Genomic DNA, 20,115 nt, shown 5'->3' on the forward strand with positions numbered 1-20,115 from the left:
AAGTCTTATGGAGGCATTCACGTTTTTGGAATGTCATCAGGTGCATTGTTTAGAATTTAGAATTGTTCTTGTCCTTGAAGGCCACTGTAGCTTCTGTTATTATTCTAAAGGGTTGGGGTTACCCAGGGAGCGTTGCATTCTAGAACTTTCTGGAACTTTCTTGATGATGTCACATTACACAGTGCCCCTTTAACACTAATGGAAACATAATTATGCATATTATATTCCAATTCTTACGTGTCTGTTCTGAAAAGTGCCAATTCCTGTAACACACTGCACCTTTAAAGTCAGGTATCTTAGTATAGTTTTTTTTGTGTGCTGGTGATGGATCAAAATGTTCATCTCATAAAATGTTTCAGTGTTCAGTATCATATTCAACCGATAGAGAGCATGCCATTTACAGAATATGTTTTTCACTCTGGCTCATTTTGAACCCTTTTGCATGGATTTTGCTCCAGTGACTCTTTGAAGCTATCGTGTCATCTTTTTTTGCCTTCCACGCAGCGGGTTGTCATGAAAAAGAAAACAACGTCAGTAACAAATAACAAAACAACAAAAGTTGTTCACGGAAGACTGAAGAGCCGGCTTTATTTTGAGAATCTATTTTGAATTTGCAGGATCAAAAAAAGTGTGAAAGATGCGACGCGAGGGCTCGGATTGCTTCTTCCTAGCAAATCAGAAAACTATTTACGTTCCGGGGGATGTTTTAAAAATACAGCAAAGTTAATGAGGCAAAATATGTTCCTTGCATAATCTATTCTTGGGACTTTCTGGAGTAAATAATCTTAGGAAACACTCCCTTTACAACAGATAAATACCTTTGTTTAAATATGAACAAGCAATTAACTAAAGAATTGGCTGAGAACGGATGCGGGCATTCCATTATATGGAAAGAATAACACATAAGATAAGAAATATTTGGGAAGTTTTTGAGTCTATATGGAAAATGTACATAACAGTTGAAAAATAAAGTGAAGAGTGAAGAGAATGTAGATGTGTGTGGAGGTGAGTGTGTGTTCATACATAAGTATGTAATTTGCAAGTCCTTGTGTTATGAGAGTGACATATTTGCTTTTTTGGTGGACAAGTTATCTGAAACATATGACGTTTGTGAACAGGTATACTGTCATATTTAATATAAACTGTTTAAAAACTTAAACTTACTGATAAAATATGTTAATGTGTTGTATTCTCTGTTAGCTTGTTTTCATGTTTAATTTTTTCGATACACACTAAATGTATTTTCATTTATGTTTATAACAACACATATTTGTGTTCTTTCTTCAAAAACTGAGTAAAGTGTGTCCCTTACATGTCGTCTGGGTTTGAATCATTTCTTTTTCCCTTGACATTTTGACAAAGTAGTACTGGAGTCCAAGTGTCCCCCCAGGTCAGTGCAAAACACACATTAGAAACATATTGACATTTATTCCCTTAGACAACATCAAGCAGCACCTCGTTACAGTGTGGCCCTGAACCCACAGAGTGCGTGCTATAGCTACTGCAATCGGCATGCTCTTGAACTGGATTTGTTTACCCCTCTCCTGCCGCTCTCCTTGTCATCTATCATCATAAAAGTCAGATTCATGTCTGGAAGCTTCCGATGAGGTCATGGTGCTTTCAGGGACCCCTCAGAGGGGCCAGTTGAGTTGAGTTTTTACCAGAGTAACAACGCCCCGTGCCAAACATCCCCCCCTCCATCTACCTCTATAGCGCGTCTGCGTCTTTAACTTGTTTGTTTTTCTTCACATTTGCGCTTGTGGGAGGTTTTTAATTTGAAAGACACACCAGGAAATGGTGAAACTACTGTAGTGAATGCTGCATCCGTTGAAGCAGAGGTATGAGTGGACAGTGCATTGGTGAGAGAGCTTCACCTGGATGAGAGAGTTCTTGATGACTCGGCTCACGTCCAGCCTCCACTCGGCCACGTCCGGGTTGTGTTCGTCCAGGTTGGGTGAAAAGGCCAGCAGATGAGAGCGGAAATATTCTGCAAGGGAGAGGAGCAGTAAAAATGCATGTGAGATGATTTTTTTTGGGGCTTTTCATCTCGACTTAGTCTTGACATTCAGCTCATGTGAATGAAACAATCTCAGAACTTTATTTAATTATTTTTATTTTATTTTATTTTTTGATCGCTAAGTCTATACTTTTGTTGGATCTCATCAAAGCAATGCCATGGCAGAGTCATTGATACAATGAGCATCACAAAGAAAACACAAGAGGTCAGCCTATCACACAGAATCATGAAAGCAACTTTACCTGAAAAGGCGCACAATTTTGTTTGTTTGACTAAATCTGGTCTATTTCTGTCTGCATAAGTTCAATACAACCATCTTCAATGGCCATTATCTCAACATTAGTGTTGTTTTCATTACTAACGTTTTCAACTTCTAAAGCACTTACATCGACCAAATCTTCCATAATCATTCCAAGCACTATTCTGGAGATTATTACAGAATGATTCTGTTAATGTGTCGTTCACATCTGGTCGATAGCTTTCGATGGGATCGAAAAAAAGTAATAAAAGATCAGATAAATACAAAAACTAAACAAAGACAATAAGGCTTAACAAGTGGTTCTTAAATAGTTTTTTTAAAGAGTTCTGCAGGATAGAGCTTAACCCTAAGGGGAGTGAGTTGCAGAGTTTAAGAGAAACATTTTGGAAAGCTCAGTATCTTTCAGTTTGAAGCCCCGGAGCTAGAAACATCTAACACACTCCGATCACAGAGGGCCGTAGAGATCTGCTGGAAGATGTAATGCTAGCAGTGGCTGTTTAATGTAGACAAGTTCTCTAAAAGTGTTTAATATTAATACTCCAAAAAAGAATCTTGAATATGACTTACAATTGCACAGGAATGTTGTGTAAGCTTTTTTTTTTTTTACGACAGACAGTTTGCCGATATAAGATAAGTTAACTTTAAATCCGTTAGGTTGACCTGTTGGTTGGTCTACATGTCATTGGTTTCCCAGATCGCAGCAAGTTATATCGTCAGGTAATGCATGCATTATTTCTAAGCCATTCACAGGAGCCTTAATCTTTAGGACAACCCCCTTCTGAAAGTCAACTTTTTAGTGGCACCATTTGGCAAATATAAATAAGGGATAACGTATAGCGAAACGCGTCACTCTGAAGAAATAAAGGCTGAGATGCTGCGCCACGGGCTTCAGTTCACCTTCAATTAATAGCCACTTATAACACTGCTACTTAGTAATTCATTAATTGAAGCAAAATATTGTTTGAAGTTTGGTTCTATTGATTTAGACATGCTTTAATTGCTTAAGGTACAAAACATTGTCCGCTAACTGCAGGACATTCCTCCACAGCAATGGTCACTTTATCACTCTGTGGCTGAACTTACTCACGCCATCTTGATTGTAGTCTTTTTAGACATTAACAATGACTTTTTTGAAGGAATAGTATGTAACTGTTTGTAGACATCTGTCAGCGGATTGATATACACATGAAGTGATCCATCAGATCAATGTCTGAAGGCAACTGTGAATTATCCTTGACAGCGGGCATTATCGAGAAATAACGGACGATAGCCAAAACAACATAAATAAAAAGTTGTAAGAAAGTGAAATTCGACTTTAATAATGAATGAAATATCATCTTTCTTAGTAATATTAAGAAAATCTTAGTGAGAAATGTTGTATTGTGTGTGTTCAACAGAGCTGCAGAATCCCAGTAGAGTTGAGGTTCACAGGGTTGGGCTCACCATGGACGGCGATGGCTTTCCTGTCCTGTAGAATGGTGCTCCCCGCAGACACCTGCACTGTGACCGGACTGATGCCTTCATGGGGGAACGTACACGCCACACTGCCCTCCAGAGTGATTACTGGCTGCTGGGGGGAGGGAGGGAGAGAGACACAGAGAGAGAGGGAGAGGGAGACACAGAGAGGGAGAGAGAGAGAGAGAAAGAGGAGGGAGAAAGAGACACAGAGAGAGGGAGAGGGGGAGAGAGAGGGAGAGGGAGAAGGAGAGAGAGACACACACACAGAGAGAGAGGGAGGGAGAGGGACAGAGACACACAGAGAGGGAGCGGGAGAGAGAGAGAGAGAGGAGGGAGAGAGAGACACACAGAGAGAGGGAGAGGGGGAGAGAGACACAGAGAGAGAGAGAGAAAGGGAGAGAGATGCACAGAGAGGGGGAGAGATAGAGAAAGACAGAGAGAGAGAGAGAGAGAGAGAGAGAGAGAGAGAGAGAGAAGTGTGAGCCGGAGAGAGTCCGGGGGGTTCCAGTGAGAGACCCTTATCAACACTGAGTCTCACACTGCTGTTATTTACACTACAGAAGTGTCAGCCCCTGGGACATTCACACATCTGCAGAAGTCTGTACTGCAGTGCATTCAGTGTCAGTGCCCACAGAGAGTTCCCTGTGCAACAAGGGGAAGCTCCTTGCTGTGATTACTCACGTCTCCATTTTGCTCCTCAAATAGCTAAAAGATGCTGGTGCTGCTGAGCAAAACACATTTACACAAGTCTAATTATGAAGACGGATAGCAAGAGTGGAGCATTGCTAAACACGGGGGCTTTCAGGAAAGTCAACTACAGGTCTTTTCAGGCAAAAAGCAAAAGTGGATTTTTGGTTCAGCATTAACTGAATGCAAAGTCAATGGGAAAGCGCCAGTGGCCATGAAAAAGACGGATGCAATATAGATCTCTGTGTTGCAAACTGAGCCCAAAGACAGCCAGGCTGAGACATTGAAAACGTTACAACTTAAGTGTAAACTGTGCACGTTTCCAGCTTTATAAAAGATGAGAAGCTGGCAGAAAATAACATTAAAAAAACTGAATTGCGGAGATAATTCAGAGGATAAGATGACACCCAAACACACCTTCCACACACCGCTCACTGTTATATGTTTTACTTCAATGAGTGATAATAACTAATTGATTACATTTTTCAAATAACTTGCCAACCCTGATTATGAGTAAATGCAAAAATATTTCTAAAAAGACACACACAGTAGCTTTTTTCTTGTTTTAGTATAACTTTATATTAAGGTCATTGTAAAACGTGTTGGTATAGGTAATAAGGCCCTCAGATGCTTAATAAGTATGTGTTAAAAATACTCTAGACACGTTTCACTTTAGACTCATTATTAACTATTTGAAAGTTGCAAAGTTAACTGCTAATAAATGATTAATTAAGTTGTTTACAAAGCAACAAAACAAGTTCAGAAACATAATAAGTAAGGTAGAAAGACTCAATAAATGGGTTTGTATTTCTTCTATTAAGAATCATATGATATTAGTGAGACTCAGTAATGTTATTAGCAACCTTTCCATTTTTAAAGGGATAGTTCAGTGTTTTTGAAGTGGGGTAAGATTATAGTTCTTACGCATAGTTACTCTGCTACCTTCTTGAGATGGAGAGCAGTGCAGTCACTTTAAGGAGTTCAGGGGAGACGTTGCTGTAGCAGAAGTCAGCATTGTATTGTTGCAGAGGGGATACCTCATACAACCCCACGTTAAAACAACTGAACTATCCCTTTACCATTGTTTATTTTAAGTGCTTCTAAATGTATTATAATCTCACAATAAACATGTTATGATGTTTTTATTAACACATCTTAAAAGGGCCTTATTACCTATTAACTTAATGCTTGATACAAGTACCTTTATACAAAGCGTTACCTCTCTTTCTGACAGCTTTAGACCTCAGTTCAAGTAGTTGGGAGGTCAAATAAATGATGAATACACACTTCACTGGCTATCTGTAATGAACCTGCTTTGTGTCTATGTGATACATCATGCGTGCTCTGCGATTTATTTTACTCGGCCGATTAAGGCCACCATCTTTGCAAGCCTGGACACACACAAAAATAGCTTAACAGAATAATGATCCTCACACTTTTGGAGCAGAGGAAGAGTCAGCAACCTACTTAATTGCCAACTGTTTGCAAAAGGCGTACCAGAAGTGAGAAGTCTTGAGTGTTATAGTACCTCCGTGTTATTTCCAATCCACCAGATGTAGGTGACCGTTCCCACTTGGCTAGGCCACAGCACGGCAGTCAGGTTGACTTCCTTGTTCCTCACGGCCACAAAGGGAGCAGAGAGATGGATATACTCCAGCTGACCTAACTCAGGCACACACACACACACACACACACACACACACACACACACACACACACACACACACACACACACACACACACACACACACACACACACACACACACACACACACACACACACACACACACACACACACACACACACACACACACACACACACACACACATCACAGTGTGAACTCGATTCACACAGAGCCGCAATGGGCAAGAAGAAGAAGAAATAACTTTATCGTTGCAAATGGAAAAAAATATGTGGGATTATAGGAGAGGGGCAGGGCCGTGCACACACATTTTGGGGGGGGGGGGGGGGGGAAGGGGCTCAACAAAAACAAAAAAGTATTAGGGCCAGGTCGAGGGGAAAATAAATGACGAGAATAAAGCCGTTCATTTTCAGAAAAAGAAAATATAACATAACTCAGGAAATCGTTTTACTAGTGAGCAGTAAATCAATGGTGAGAGCAGTCTAATGGCAGCGTCCTCGTTGGGCCTTGCCACGCACAGACAACAGCAGTGAATGAAAATGTGGTGCTGATTTTCCAAAAGCATGTCCTTATTTTTGAAAGAAGATGCTCCACGTTCCTCATTTGAATACAGGAGAAAAGAGGATATTCCTTCTCTAAAATAACACTTCGACTTCCTTTTTTATCAAATCACAACTTTGTTTTTCCTAATATGACGACTTCATTCTCGTAATATTTAGCTACTGCTTTTTCTCTTGTAAAATAATGACTTTATTCTCATCATTTATTAATAAATGTTTTCCTTAAAGCCACTACGAGTAACTTTGTCCGTTGGCGGCCCCTTTGGACAAAAGCGGTAGTATTTTTACGACCCCAGCTGTCGCAAAGCTGTTTTCTGGCGCGTCCCGTCCGTGCGAGAGTCAAATGAATAGGACGCAATATAGTGCATGTCCGTGTAGCCTATTGAAAGTGTGAGGGCACCGAACTATTTTTGGCTCCTGAGAGTGGTTAGTGACTCTGCATCAACTAATGCCAGTCAGTGCCAAACACACCTGATTGCAATGAGTTGATGCAGTGTCACCTAACTACTCTCACGGAGCTGAAAGATTACGTGTCCTCACAGAAAGCAAATGAACGAGAGACGGCAGTATGGATCACGATGAGGTAATGTGTTTATGTTGTTGTAAATAATGACTATTTCAGATGAATAATGGTAATCTGATGATGGTGAAGCAAAGTAAACTTTGTGTTAGTACCAACCGCTCATTCATTTAGGAGTAAACACTGCAGTCTAGTTCGCTCCCGTGAATGTTTACACGTTGCTTGGCAACGTCCTCCTCCCGCCCGTCTATCATTCTCCCTATTAGCTTTTCTTCATTGCATTCTCTTTTTTTTTCTTTGATGGTTCAGCCCCGTTATCAGTCATTATGATGACAAATAACTCTCAAACAAGGGTCCCGCTCCCTTTCCCTCACCTGGAGGGATGGGCTTCTCAAATCGCGTTGTTGCACCACACTGAAATCTGCGACCAATACGGATATGTGACATAGCATGTGCAAACCGAAAATCGGACTGGGTGTGCGACCAGACCAAAAGCAGTAATAAAAACTATATAAAAACGTCTTTCTTTGCACTGATGGTCTCGTTTGCTGTTAAAGGTAATTTATGGTTATCAGAGGAAACATGAGGCTGTTTAAAAGATATTTAAATATTACTCGTAGTTGCTTTAACGTGCCCCTAATACTCTTCACACTTTTGGACTCTGGGGGTCAAAAGGGAAGGGGCTCAAGCCCCCCCTAGAGTTTTCTCTGTGTACAGCCCTGGTTAGTGGATGAGTGTGTTGAGATTTATCTGCTGCGTTGGGACCACTGGCTTGCCATCTGTGTGTTATTTTTCATCCTGTGCGCCCCTGAGCCTGCAGAGGTTTCTGTCTGTCCGTCTGGCACATTCTGATGGATTGACAGATTGGACGAGGGCAACACCACTCCCTGATCAATAAGTCAGCACTGTCTTACATCTGTCAACCCCCCGAATACACCAGGGTCTGTCAGCCCGCTACGTACTGTACTAGGCTGCAGTGGTGGGCTGAGAGTCTGTGAAGCATAAGCTGACTTGAGTAGAAGTGTTTCTGGGGATTTGTTCTATCCGACTTGTTTGTTTGGTAATGGGAGGGGAGCATGTTGTGTGAAGAGATAAAGGCACAGAGAACATGGGGCACAGTGTAGGAGCTAAAAGAAGCCATTCCACTCCATGAGATAAAGAGTGGAAAGCAAGAAATAGTGTGAGTGCAAATATTTGGAGAAACTGATAAACTGATTAATCTTTTTTTTAAATGGTGATACCAATGCAAACATCTGCATGAATATAATTTTTTGGGCAACTTTTTTGAAGAAAAAAAAAAAACGTTAGCCACAGAAAAATTCAGGACGGCTGCCAATTTGCAAGATGGCCGACGCATGTCCCCCATAAGATCTTAGTATAAATTGTGCATTTTTGTTTGAAAAAAATTGCCTTTCTAACGTAGCTAGTTTACATCATAATGTCTATGTTCCTCGTCAGTATCTCACATGTTACGTGCAGGTATAGAATGACGGTCTCTGTGCCCAGGCTGTTCTCCCCTGTGGCAGTGACCCGGTAGATCCCCACAGCTTTGTAGATGTGTTTGATGCCTTCCTCGATGGAGCTCACGTTGGAGTATGTCAGAGCGTGGCCGTCTCCAAAGTCCAGCGTGATGCTAGTCCTCGCACCGTCACCCTGCACAGGAGAAAAAACACTTTCAGGGAATCTGCAAGTGTTGGCCCTGTATCCTCCACAGATTCACTCTGGTTTTAATTAACTTGTTATGCAGTTGTATTGTATATTGTACAGTGAAAAAGCAGCAACACATTTCTGAATTGTAGTCTTGAGAATACATGTTGTCAAAATCACTTGTTGGCAAAATACTGCAAGCGAATATCTCCTCATGATCCCCTACCGGTCCATATCTGGCGTTAATACACAGCCTAAGCTCTGTAAACAGGCTCTGTAACCTTTGTTTTATACAAGTTTACAGAGCCTAGGCTGTGTATTAACACCCGATTTCTTTTTTTCAGAGCACACACGGACAGGTACGGACAGGTAGCGGATTGTGAGGAGATATTCACTGATTTTGACATATCAGTGGTTTTGACAACAAGCGTTCTCTAGAATCGCTGACTCCACCTTCAACCTACACTTTGGACTTGTTTACTCTCTGACTATATTGGCATTTACTTGGTGTGACAGCTAACTTCTTAAGAAGTACAGAGGAGTTTATCTAAAATATTACAGCAATTCAAATCTAATATCCTTATATGCTGATGATGTCTTCTTATTTCTTTCTGGTATAGAGCACTCGTATATCCTCAATATATTCCAAAAGTTGAGTTATGTCTCTGGTTACAAGAACAGAGAGGAGCTTACCTCCTCCAGAAACACTAGGAAGGTGACGTTGGTGCCCTGTGTGGCTGTCAGCGTGCCCTCACTGGTGACCAGGTGCAGGCCTTTGGGTGCTTGGATGGGACACTGTTGCCTCCGGGCTGTGTATTCTATACTCACTCCAGCTGTGCAGTTATTGGACACCACCTTCCTGTAGCTGGGGGGTGGAAGAGACTCAAAAAGCTCATGCATGTAGATATTGTAACGTTGAAGGTTCGATGTGTGGTGGTAAGATCACTCTTAATAAGAAAGAAACAGCAGGATGGAGATGGAGAACTTTTACTCTACTTTATCACTTAATCAACTTCACAACAACACCACTTCCTCGTTCCCCACTCATGTGTCACTCTGGCCTCGACCAATCAGAGGACTTAATCAAAAGTAAATGTGAGGAAAACTACAGAGGTAGATTCAACCAATTATTAGTATCTATTTGTAAAGATGCTGATGAGAACAATTTAACATTTAAATAACTGTGTAAACATTGTATATATTGTTTGAGAATGAACTCAGATATATGAAATATCTTAACTTATAAACCTTACAATATGACTGATTGCATTATGCAGGAGAGCAAAAACCACAATAAACCTTGTCAACCAGACATGGATAAAATATAGTAAAAGGGACGATCGAAACATTTCAGAGTGCATTTTGTGGATTATCCAGAGTAGCAGAGTGTTCTCTATTTGAAATACATACTGCTGATAACATTTTTGAATGTCATTTGTGAAATATTTGAGCATAATTTGTGCAGAATTTGAATTGGAGTTGGATATCTCCAAAATGACAAATACAACCAAAACTAGAAGTATATGAGAAAATACCACTCCAAAAGAGTTTTCTGTCTGCCATTCTCTATACATGTATGGGAAGGAAGTAAACAAGTAATTTAAACACTATTGAGAGTAGATTGAATCTTTCTTTGATACGTTTTTACAAATTGTTGAACTGACTTGCAAACAGTAATTTTGCAATATCAGTATCAGAATATCAGTATCAGCGGTTTATACTTGCTGGTTCATGACTGCTTTTAAAAGCTAATCATTCAGCCCTTGTTTTTCCTCCTCGTCCCAGAGAAACTAATTAATATTTCCAAACCCCTGTAAGGTACCCTGGGCGTATAAGCATCATTCAATTCAATCACTGCCTGCTGAGAATATGCGTACTGATTGAAGCTCTGTACTTACCCGGTGCTGTTGAGGAAAGTCATCCCCGTGGTGCATGCCCTGGACATGGCTGATGGATGGAACCAGAAGGCTGGGCTGCATTTACCGTTTGTCCGTCTCTCGTAGCCATAATCACTATTATGAACCGATTAGACAAAAACACAAAAAAAGTTATCATCATTTATCATGGATATCATATCATGTTATCACGAAATACTGCCGGATGCAAATATTACCGAAACCCCTATTTGGAAAAATTATAATCTAACATGAGACACAGACTTCTGTACTCATACAATGATTGATACTGATCACAGAAAAAACAAAGAAAAGACAATAACATATTCCAAGCTGAAAAAAAAATGGCATTGTCCGATTCATGAAAAATTCTTAAAAACATGGCAAAATTGCATTCTAAGGCCTGTAAAAAACAAAGTCTTTTTTGAATTATAAATTCAGGAATTTATAAATTTTAGTTTTTCAAAGGGATGCAAATGTACACATTATACGTTAGATATTGCCACATGTGCATATGTATTCAAACATGTCTGAAAAAATTCTAAAACTAAATCAGAATGCAATGTTATAGGAATTAGCATGTAAAGACAATGTCATCTTTGTATTGACCTCACTTTAGCTACAGCAACTGTTGTGTTTGCCTCTTTGGTGCTTTTTTGAAACCCAGCACACAAGTTGTTTTGTCCTACAAATTAAAAGGCAAAGCGGCCCGGGCTGTGTCCCCAAAATGATTGGGACAAATTGGCCCAATTAGCGCAACATGCACACAGATGCAAAAGTGTTGTGATTGTTAATGAAAGCTATTAGGCTGGGTGATTTATGGTTTTGATGGGCGCTTTTTTCCAAGGGCTGCCTGCCTCACTCCAGAGACACTGCAGACTTGGGACCATAAAAAAACACAGCATTAATACTGCTGATAATTCAAACAATGCAGGTTTATGTGGATTTGGGGGGGTGGGATCCCATTCTGTGTAAGTTTAAGTTGTGATATATAAAGAATTAATTGGTAAGCAGCTATACAAAAGCAGCTGTGATGTAGCGTTTTCTTTAATCTGAACACTTTGTCCTTCAGGCGCTGAAAGGCGACACAATCAATTGAATATCTTGTAATGAATAGGTTATAGCTCGCCAACAGACACACACACACACACACACACACACACACACACACACACACACACACACACACACACACACACACACACACACACACACACACACACACACACACACACACACACACACACACACACACACACACACACACACACCTAGGTAGATTTATAAGCAGCAGCAGCCTGCATGTGAATCTGCCAGAGCCGCTCTACAATTATAATGTAGAAGACGTTATCCATGACAGTGATCTCTTATCTTCTAATCCCTCACTTAAAAACCCAGTTTCCTTAAACCCAGGAACATATGGTAAATGTATTTCCACTTTTCTTAAGGCTCAGTGCACAATGCATGAAAATTGTTTATCTGTTCTTTTAATGATGGCAAATGTAATCTTTTTCAAGACTTCAACTACAAAATAAATATTACTGAGTCCTTTTTGAAACTTTTTGTGCGTTTTAGAATCAATGATGAACACCCTGTTTGAGTTTAAATTCAGTTTAATCAATTTTACAATAAGTTGCTGATTTTTTTTTTGTCTCTTGCTCCCGATGGCATTGTGCAGCTTTACTTAAAACTTGGCTACGATCAACGGCCGCAAAATGCAAATATTCATATATTTTGACAAGCGTTCTCCAGAATCACTACCTACACCTTTAATCATTTTTAATTAGGTTTTTTTTTAAACTTCAGTGCCCAGCTGTTTTAGGAAATACTTCATCCCTAAAAACTATTTATTTGTGAGCTGGTTGGAAGGATTTACAGCACATCTGCTGCAGGAAGCAGCAGCCTCCAGGCTGGGTGCTACAGATAGGAGCTTGTCACAGCTGTGCCCAAAACTAAGACATTCAAAAGGTGGATGGCGGAGAGAGAATTCAGAGAAGATAATACACCAAAAAAGTGAAACATTTCAGTCAAAGTTGCAAAATTGCATAATGTTCATACACTGATGTAAGCGAGCCATACAAACAGTATGCTTATTCCTGTACACCTTGCTCAAATTCACTTACAATTAAGCAATTTTGGAATTCAAACCTTCAAACTCGTCATGCCTTGCTTGTGCAGGTAGAACGTTTAAAGGGAAACTCAAGTTAACATTGCACTCACAAGTTAAAGTTAAAAACAAGAGACAAATAGATAATCAATAAAAAAAGCCAAAATCCCCCCAACATACTTGATTGTACATACATGTTCAATTCATTTCACATAATGCAGTAACAATGTGTTTCAATGAACCCCTTCCTGCCTCAATTCCCCTAAACAATAATACAAAGGGATTTCAAATGGGACTGGGACTGAATTGAAAAAAGGGCCACTCACCATTCAAAGTCAGCCTCAGTGCAGTCACAGAGGCCCGACGTCATGGAAACAGAGTAGGTCTTTCCCATAACGCACCTGGATGTGGGCTTGAGCTTGCGGTAGATTCTCTTGACTCCCATGAGGCACGGATCACCCTGCAGCCAATCAAAATGAAAGCAACACATAGAGTGAGAGTTGCTATAAAAAGAAACTGCTTTATCTAACTTTGCCACCATAAATAATTTACAGGAAGCAGCCAGCCAGCCGTGTGTGTGCATCGCATTGTGTGTGTGTGTGTGTGAAAAGAGCATGCGGCGTGTTCAGTGTTCAGCGAATATTTTTACGGGGCTCGTTCTCCTTGGTGTGCTAAACCCAAGAACTGTTCAGCACTGTCGCAAGTGTCAAACAACTACAATATGTGCTGCTTGAGTTATTTGAGATTTAAGAGATTTTTTGGGGGATGAACAAAAAGGAAGGTATAGCTCCAGTTGCAAAATAGCTGCAAGCATCCAATCCAGATTGTTAGCCTGTATCGTTGTATGGGAAAGGGAATATAAAATCAGTTACAAAAAAGTACAAAAAAAGATTTGAATAAGATCCTACACTACACTGCTACTATGATTGTATTACCAGGACAAATTCTGTCTTTGTGCATTAGGTGTCAGTAGTGAGATGCTTAAAACAATTGGGCTGTACACATTAACAGACTGCTCCTGTCAAGGTCCTTTAAAAGTTATTATTTTATATGAGACACCTGGAACCAAACGTAAGACAAGTATATGTTTGTAAACCAAACTGTGGGCCCTGTTGCTGTAAACAACAACAGTTAAACAGTAGCGTTTAAGGTAGCTTTCTAATGCCAAACAGTGTTCCAAGGATCCAATTTTCCTGTGAGTTATGAGAATATACCTTAAAAATGTCACTTCTCTGACACACCCAAAGTTACATAGTGCACCTTTAACTTCCCCAATGGTCTTAAAATCCAAAACACTGTTCTGTATGTGGTAATACTCAGACCTACAGTAGCCCCTCAGCCAGGCAGGTTATCAGCCTGCCTGTTATTGGCTTGGACTGGTGTCGTCTTCAATGCTATATGTTTTGATCATCAGCCCGCTCTGAGCATATGGCTGTCCGAGGTGATTACTGAATGGGGTTGTGAATAAAGGCACGCTCTAAAGTCTCAGACCTGGCCAGGCTGAGGGGCGTTCAGGCAGGGTTTAATGTATGCACGGGGAGTGTGTGTGTGTGTGTGTGTTACTCATTACTTTCAGGCTAAGCAGAGCTTTTAAGTAGTTGTTTATTTATTCTTTTCTAAAATACAATTGGCCACACATGTTGCCATGATTGAAAGTGATGAACTTTTCTCTCATTTTAAAAGATTAGGATTTGAGTGAAATATGTGTGACTTCACTTCTCAGATCCCCTGGTCTTGTTGGAACCCACATCCTATGTTAATCCTTTGCCTATACCTGGGCAAACACGTACAATTTGTACTTTTGAATACATAAGTTTTTTTTTTTAAATCAAATACTCTGGTACTTTTACTTGAGTAAAACATTTCACTGGGTAACTTTCACTTGTAGTTGAGTTATAATTGATCAAAATATCTCAGGAATATATATTACAGTGTAACCGAGATCCACTTGATTTTTGTATCATCACCTTCTTAACAGAGGCAATATATTCTTGGCTAATGTGTTAAGACAGCTTCATCGGTTTCTAAACAGTGAACACAGATCCCATTGAAATACATCAAACCGGTTTTGGATTAAACTGTGTTCTAACAAAAGCAAAGCATCTACATGTATTTATACCTGACATGAAGGATCATCGTGAATCGCTGATTTTATTCTCAAACTCCTTTGCACAAATGTTCAATCAGATCTCAGTGCTTCTCCGCCTATAAAAAAATGAGACTTATGTTCTGCTTTTTACAAGCACGGATCAAAGAGGCTCGTAAGAAGAGTTTTTTTTCTACATTTATACTCTGTCATTTCGTAGATCATCCACTTGAGAGGAAATAAATCAATGGATGTTTTTAAGTAGGGGAGAGTGGCTTAAGTTGTGCCACTTTTTACTCAAAGTGACTTTAAAGTGAGGCCTTGACAGTAAAGTCTCCAACTCAAATATATATATATTTCAGGGTGTTGTGCATCCCTGGCAATAAAAACTTTGGATCTGGAATAAACTGTTGAAGAAATATAGCTTTCGGAAAAAAGTTGTCTTGTGGCACAACTTGTCCCCGGTGTGGTGTAAGTTGTGCCATTGGAGAAAATACCATGGGGTAAATTGTGCCATTGATATATATCTCAAACTGTAATGCAAGACAAATCCATTAGACAATCACTTATTTAAGGTTTATTTAAAGTAAATAAAGTAAATATTTTACAAAGATTGAAGGTCAATTTTCTTAAACAAGGCCTAGCAGATCTAGGTGGTTTTGCCTGCAAAGCTAACAATGACAAAGTCACCATCATCATCTTTCTGGCCATCTGAACTCTTGTCAGTGGTGTCGTTAAGTGGAAATGAGATGTCAGTCTCTTCTGAGCTACTGTAGACAATCACTTTCATTTGGTGACCAGCGTATACAGCCATGCCAATGGCACAACTCTCAGAAATGCAGTAGCTGCTCCGCTCTTGTAGAACCAACTGCCACCTGGCATTTGCGATTCCCTCTCCATTTCTACCTTTAAATCAAGGCTCAAAACCCATCTGTACACCCTGGTTTTTCCTCTCCATTAACTATCTTACCTCTGCACTACTATCTTTTGAATATGTGGATGTCTGGGCATTATGTCTTTTATTTTGGTTATTGTTATTTTACCTTAATTTTGTACCTACTGAATGCACTATGTAAAGCACTTTGGACAGTGCAAACTGTTATAAATGTGCTTTTATAAATACATTTTACTTACTTACTTACTTACTTATAACTCACCTAGGCCCTCTGGCACAAATTACCCCATCCCCAGAATTTTGGATAATAAGCATGATGCAACAGTTTAGGGCTGACATGGTGCTAACTGTATAGACTCAAAGTGTAGCATACTAAAGCACTAAAACATGTGTCAAATGTTTTCAAACGTGTCTATAATTGTTCAGACACAGTGGCGGCTCCTGACAATAATCTCAGGGGGGGCAATTGTTGCCATGATGGGAAATATGACCCAAAATTAACCTAAATCAGATAGCATATGACAATGTCATATTGCATTTAACTGTTTGTTTTTCCTGTTCATCTGGCATAACCACTCTGGCAACATTAGACAAGCATTGCACTGTACAGTATTTTTGGAAATTAAGTTAGTTAATTTCTTGAATAAAATTATTTTAGCTCTAAAATGATTTAATTATCCGGCTGTGGCCATCACAGATAACTTGTCATCTACCAGTGTGCTCCTCAGATAGGCTTCCTTTAAAAGTTAGGAGACAAACATGGATGCTGGCATAGCATGTGCAACATTAACAGTGCTAATCATCACATTGGTTTGGGTTACTACTGTCTACAGCACTTGGTAGGCGGGTTTATGTCGGACGGTGAAAGCAGCTGTCAGCTAAACGACGATCAACAGCTGATCGCCGTTCAATAGCCGATCAGCTGTTGAACGGCGCTGGCTCGTATATGCAGATTGATGTTTAATGTTTGTTTTACCTTTTCTGAGAGATGATGCATAGGGGTGACACCCAAAGTTATCCATGCGGTCTCTGTGCTGCCATCAGGATGGATAAAAAGCCAGTATACAGTCCATATCATCATGCAGCGGCAGCAGGACAGAGCGTTAGCGCATTAGCATCCTGCTAGCCTCGTTAGCCGTTCAAACGAGCCCCGTGAAAATCCGCGTTTATAAGATCCCCCAATCCATCTTGGTAGATACTTGCTTGATGGTTACATTTTGTCTGGGAAAGACCTAGTCCGAGTCCGATCAAGTAAGTAGCTTGCCAGCCTAGCCTGAGTTGATATAAAGTTGTGTTGGTCTTGAAGACCGCTCTGGGCTGCATACTGGACATGTGACTGTATCAGTCACTGTAATTGGTTTATTGTTTACTGTACGTATGACGACAACACGTTAGGGCGAGCACCCCCGGAACCCATAGAGATTGCATTGCGAGGCTTGCAGTTTGAAAAAAAAAAGTTTTACATTGATGTCTATAAAGCTGAGAACACACCGGGCGCGTTGGCGCTTTGGGCCAAAGCGACCAACGCGCCCGATCTGGCGCGTGGTCATTTTGTGTCAAAAAATTGTCCAACGCGCCCAAAAGCAACGCGCCTACGTCATGGCCTACGTAGATGAGCCCGCACGAAACTTATTTCCCCCCGCTTTTTCTATTGCTGATCAACCATGGCTGAGATAATCCCCATCGCTGCGCTCTATCTTTTGTGGGAGTCCGAGGAACGGAGCTACGCAGCTAGTCTCCCCCGATATATTTATTCCCCTAATCAACCATGGCTGCGATCAGATCCGACCCGACACAACAGCGTTCATGTCCACACAAAAACAACACCTACACGGCCAACAATTGTGCCAAAAAACAAATAAACAGCAAGTGAACGGAACAAATAGCCTTAAAACAGCATTGCAGATTCACGCCACTCGGAAATGAACACAAACAGCAAGGCAGCACCATACCAAACACATTTACAGCAGCATTGTGCACAGGGCAGTAGAAAATAAAGGCAAGTAGCCTACATTACCTGGCTGTGACGGGACCGTGGCTGGCGTAGATAGCCTATAGGGCAGGCATAAACACCGGTGCTTCGCTGTACTCGTTGTGAAAGTTCCCCGGATTTAGCCGTTATGTTTGGGTTCATTATAAGGAGGTGGTGGCCGCACACAGCCGGGTGAGTTAGCTAACGCTATCCGACCGGTGCTAACTTGGTTTATCGGCTTAAGCACAGCCACACATATTCACTGAATTAACCAGGAAGCCCATTCTCCTGGCTCACTTTCCCCACCCGAGCGGCTTCATATCACCAGCCAGCCGCATTAACTCCACGGTGTTTATACAGTCTCGCACACACAGCGGTGATTATTTGCTCCTGGTTCACTTTCCCCACGTCTTGTAACCCCGAGCGGCTTCATACAGCACCAGGCAGCCAGCCGTAAATACATTTCCTACTCGGTGTTTGCCTCTGTGTTGTCACGGTCTCGCACACACAGCGGTGATTATTTGCGCCTCCATTATGTCTCAGATTTTTCTGTCCTCCGGCTCTCTGCCAGTGACGTAGGGTCAAGCTCACCGCTGATTGGCCAACGCGGCTAAACGTCACGCGCCGGAGCGTTGAAAGTTCAATATTTTCATCTTTTTTTTGAAGCTTTGCCGGCGCGGTGACGCTTTTTGACGCTTTGCCGGCGCGGTGACGCTTTGGCAACGCGCCCAAAGTGCCCAAAGCAACGCTTTGCCGCGGCCAACGGATCCTCGCGCCCCAACCAATGGTTCCCTATGCAAAAATAGGATTTTTCAACGCGCCCACCACACCCAACGCGCCCAGTGTGTTCTCACCTTAAGAGCGCTGGGGGCGATTTTCAACCAGCCCGACATCGCCCCAGAGTGACGGTACAGAGCACAGACGCTGATTGTACAATGATATTCAGACTTAGATGCAGGTAAAAACTGTATTGAAATCATAAATTATGATTATTAATACAAAAAAAAAAAAAAACATCATTATTATTCATTATTATATTTTCGTTTTTTGCTGATATGGCTCAAGGAGGGCGGCGCCCTATCGCCCTCTATGGGCGAGCCGCCACTGTTCAGACACTGTAATCAAAAAACCTTGATCATGGAAATTTTACTTTGAGAGGCAAAAAACAGTTTTTTTAGCTTAAATGTGCTTATATCTTATTCCATGTTTCTCCCTTCTTTACAGGATGAGTTTAATGAATGGCTCTTCTTAAATATGTGGTCACATTTCCAATTTCTTCTATGGTTTTCTAGAAACAAGGGGTGGCACAACTTGACTTAGGCCACTCTCCCCTATGTTGTTGCATGTGTTAAATATTTATTTTGTGAATGTTAAATCATTCTGCAAACAAAATGTGTCATTTTGGCTACAGACACTCCCCTTAGTCCAGTATGTCAACGTACATTCTGAATGGACAAATGCCTTCAAGTATTTGATATATACTGTGTGTGTGTGTGTGTGTGTGTGTGTGTGTGTGTGTGTGTGTGTGTGTGTGTGTGTGTGTGTTTATATATATCATGTCATATCATATACAATACATGTCAGCAACTCAATGCATTTAGGCATGTAGACCTGGACAACTTATTGAGGTTGAAACCGAGCAACAGAATGGGGAAGAAAGGGGTTTTACGTGACTTTGAACATGGCAATGTTGAGGGTGCCAGGAGGGCTGGTAAGAGTATTTCAGAAACTGCTGATCTACTGGGATTTTCACTCTAAACCATCTCTAGGGTTTACAGAGAATGATCTGAAAAAGAAAAAAATATCCAGTGAGTGGCATTTGTGTGGACGTAAAATGCCTTGTTGAAGACAGAGGTCAGTGGGCATACTTGTTAGAGATGATAGAAAGGCAACAGTAACTCAAATAACCACTCGTTACAACCAGGGTATGCAGAATACCATCTCTGAACGCAAAACACGACCAACCTTGAAGCAGATGGGCTACAGCAACAGAAGACCCCACTGGGTGCCACTCCTGTCAGCTAAAAATAGGAAAATGAGGCTACAATTAATAGAAGATTGAAAAATCATGCCTGGTCTGATGAGTCTCGATTTCAGTTGCGACATTCAGATGGCAGGTTCAGAATTTGGCGTAAACAACATGAACGTATGGATCCATCCTGCCGTGCACCATCAACCATGCCATGTTCAAAGTCACCTAAACCCCCTTTCTTCCCCATTCTGATGCTCGGTTTGACTTCAGTACATTGTCTTGACCACGTATGAATGCCTAAATCAGGTCTGTCCAAACTTGTTTCACTGAGGGCCACACATACAGAAACATCTACGAAGGGCCGGGCCGCAAAAATAACACATTTATCAGGACATG

At 41.0% G+C, this 20,115-nt stretch overlaps 1 protein-coding gene across 1 annotated transcript in view; it reads right to left on the minus strand.

Moving 5' to 3' along the window:
• sorcs1 (sortilin-related VPS10 domain containing receptor 1) overlaps window positions 1–20,115 on the minus strand; it is a gene marked incomplete at both ends in the record, with an annotated part of 176,761 nt that overhangs the window by 14,859 nt on the left and 141,787 nt on the right. Inside the window, 7 exons of the mRNA XM_080028890.1 lie at window positions 1,875–1,987; window positions 3,720–3,843; window positions 5,950–6,083; window positions 8,612–8,798; window positions 9,486–9,657; window positions 10,691–10,804; window positions 13,121–13,254. Of these exons, the coding sequence (XP_079885016.1) occupies window positions 1,875–1,987; window positions 3,720–3,843; window positions 5,950–6,083; window positions 8,612–8,798; window positions 9,486–9,657; window positions 10,691–10,804; window positions 13,121–13,254 (978 nt within the window). The remainder of the gene's footprint in view (window positions 1–1,874; window positions 1,988–3,719; window positions 3,844–5,949; window positions 6,084–8,611; window positions 8,799–9,485; window positions 9,658–10,690; window positions 10,805–13,120; window positions 13,255–20,115) is intronic.

Source organism: Ammodytes marinus (assembly GCF_949987685.1).
Source record: "Ammodytes marinus genome assembly, chromosome: 6".
NCBI classification, from domain to species: Eukaryota; Metazoa; Chordata; class Actinopteri; order Uranoscopiformes; family Ammodytidae; genus Ammodytes; species Ammodytes marinus.